This window comes from Pyxicephalus adspersus, chromosome 1 (assembly GCF_032062135.1).
Source record: "Pyxicephalus adspersus chromosome 1, UCB_Pads_2.0, whole genome shotgun sequence".
Classification (NCBI taxonomy): domain Eukaryota; kingdom Metazoa; phylum Chordata; class Amphibia; order Anura; family Pyxicephalidae; genus Pyxicephalus; species Pyxicephalus adspersus.
In genome coordinates, this window is record NC_092858.1 from 2,108,398 (window position 1) to 2,111,434 (window position 3,037).

Genomic DNA, 3,037 nt, shown 5'->3' on the forward strand with positions numbered 1-3,037 from the left:
CTGTGTTTGTATTTTTTAGGTTTGGTTTCAGAACCGGAGAGCCAAATTTCGCAAGCAGGAGCGAGCGGCCAACTCTAAATCGGGGAGCAGCTCCAGCGGCGGCTCGAGCGGTAAAAAGTCGGACCCCAGATCCTCCTCCGAGGACGACGAGTCCAAAGAGTCCAACTGCAGCCCGACGCCCGACAGCACGGCGTCCCTGCCCACCGCCGCAAGCCTCAACAGCCCCAGCCTCAGTCCCAGCCCCAGCACAGCCACCAATCTGGTGCCAAACCACTCTGCCCAGAGCCTGAAGGCCCCCGTGTGGCCCGGCGTCCCCACCAGCAGCAGCGCCAACACAGCCGACCTTCTCAAAGCCTGGCAGCCGGCCGACGCCGTCCCCGGACCCTTCGCCGGAGTCCTTTCCACCTTTCACCGGAAGCCGAACGCCCTGAAAACAAATCTCTTCTAGAAGGCGGCCCAAGGGGCAATGGTACCAATCAATGGAAACCCAAATGTGACCCGAACCCCAAACCAGAACTAGAGACTTCGTAATGATATATATATATTAAACCGTACATTTTTTGGGGGGAGGGGGGTAAGGACCTTCTGCGTATACATCCTCATAACCTCACGTGTTCTCCACGGACGCAGAGACCACCGGCCACCCACTTGTACAGAATAAGACTGCGGAACCCAAATGGCGTTTGGAGCAGAAACTGGCGGATGTACATTAACCCTTCGTGTACGCTGCGGTGCCCCCATCATGCAGCAGCAGCCTTGGTTCATTTTTATTTATTATTTATTGTTGTATTTAAGTAGCTTTTAAACTTTTTACTTTTAATAATTCAGGATTTCTGTTAAATATGTTTGAAATGTTTTTACCTCCTAAAGGAGAACACCGGGCTGAAATACAAAAGACTTTATGTGGTAATATATATAAATATATAATAAAGGTATAGCCCATCTTATAGAGCAACAAGTTTTTTTTCAAATTAATGTGTCACAGCCCCCCCCCGAGCCTTAGCTCCTCCCCCACATTCTAAGCCGACATGAAACTTATGGATCGCTAACGAGCAAAGTTCAGACTTCCATCAATACAATAAATGGCTATTAGACAACAATTATATACCCAGATTATCGATACCCCATGCGGCCTTGGCTGCAGCCAACCAGAATTCCCCCCTGGCCTCTGATTGGCTGATTCTGTCCTAAAATCAGCACAGAGCTGGAGGACAAATAGTGAGCAGGCGCTGTTATACTGTGATGCCATGGGGCAGGGTCATGTGACCTGCAGACATATCATTGAAACCACTAGACCAGAAGCAGGTAAGGATTTCCTATACAATAATAAACCTGAAATCCTTGCCATAGACAGAGCTCAGCTCATGGAAGCGTTTACCCAATCAGACGGGTGAATCACGCTTTGGTGAGGTTTTTTTGGTTGGCCTGGTGTTCTCCCCGTCCCCACCAAAGTTGTATATATTTGTGTTATGTTAGCAAACAAAGGCAACCAAATGACCCCGGGGTATTTTTGGAAGGCTCACTGACACAGCGCCATCAGAAGGAAGAGATTGGTAGTTTTTGAATTCCGCCTCCCCAGATGTCCAGACAGCCAATGAGGTTCATGGGAACAATAATTGCTGTAATGGGTCCCAAATACTGTAAATAAATGTCAGATTGATTATTTGGGAACATTAACATTACAACGGTGCTGACGTACAATCATAAAACACAACCGGCCATCAACCAATCAGAAAGCTTTATTTTTTGTGGCAGAGCAATATTGGGCAACCATTGGCTGGAAGATATCCCAAGCTTTACAAATAGTCAATGCAGCCATAATGAACATTGGGGATCCTTATAATGGCGCATTTAAATCATTTGTAGCATGCAGCCCTCTCCCCTGAGAGCGAGACTACACTTTCTGAGTCTAAAATAATCCCCGGACCCCGCCCCTATTTCCTGAAGCAAGGCGTGGTCAGGGCTGCAGATGGGAGAGACAGCCAATAGAAATTAGTGTTCCTCATTTTGGATTTTCCTCCTATAGCACCCCATGGAATCCATTGCTGAAAATGCTATCTGCCTGGCACATTGCAGGTATTCCCAGGCTTGTTCCAGGTGGGTTTCTTCAGTAAATACTGAAATCTCTCCATTGCGATTAAATCCAAATATTTCTCCCAATACCAGGTTGCTTATCATATGGGAGAGGAATGGGTCTACCAATGGGTGCATATAGACCCAAAACAGAGGGCGGAGGCTGAACCTCTGCCTGTAATTTGAAAAGACATCAGCCAATGAGGAGGATTTAGCTATCTGACCAATCAGCTGCATATTATAAATGGCAGGATGCAGCAGGCACAGAATGATGCCATTGGATTGGGGACTGGAAATGGGCTGTGAGGTCCCCTGGTGGTAAACCTGGTGATTACATGTAAAATGATACAATGTTTCAATATATTCCATCCAATGGGGATGGAGAGATTCCCAGTTATAGGAATGCTACCAGGGGACATTCCCTGACCATATCCATGTATTATGTTCACCTCAATATGTCCAATATGACGGCAATGTATAGAGATCATAGAGGGGATGATGGGAAATCACCAATATGTCATATAAATCTGCAATTTATAATCCCAAATAAAGAATAATTTATTGAAAAGTCTCTGTGATAATTATTTCATATTTACCAAAACTGCACTGTGCTCTGGGCATGGAAACCAACAAAACATCAGATTTCACACACAGAGAGGAAAGAGTCCTCCAGCAGAGCAGAGTATTTCAGGAGAGGAGAGTTATAGAGGAAGGAGCAGAGTCCTCCAGCAGTGTACAATGACTAGGGATTGATCCAACATTGATCAGGAATTCCCATTCTTTGACAGATGGATGCCACGCCCCCTCCTCTATGATCACCAATAATGTAACTCAGTCAGAGGAGCCCTGCCTGCTATTGGTGGACATTAGTCAGGCAAAAAAAAAGGCCGACCTTTAGGTGCCAGTGGCCCCCCTCCGGTCGTGGGGGGTGGGGGGGGGATTGATGCAATTTTAGGTTTATGTT

At 46.6% G+C, this 3,037-nt stretch overlaps 1 protein-coding gene across 1 annotated transcript in view; it reads left to right on the forward strand.

Annotated features, from left to right (window-relative positions):
- Positions 1-960, forward strand: part of PHOX2A (paired like homeobox 2A) — a 9,043-nt gene extending 8,083 nt beyond the window's left edge. The window contains exon 3 of the mRNA XM_072400198.1: positions 20-960. Coding sequence (XP_072256299.1) covers positions 20-448 — 429 coding nt within the window. The 3' untranslated portion in view covers positions 449-960. The remainder of the gene's footprint in view (positions 1-19) is intronic.
- Positions 961-3,037: the final 2,077 nt, after the last annotated feature.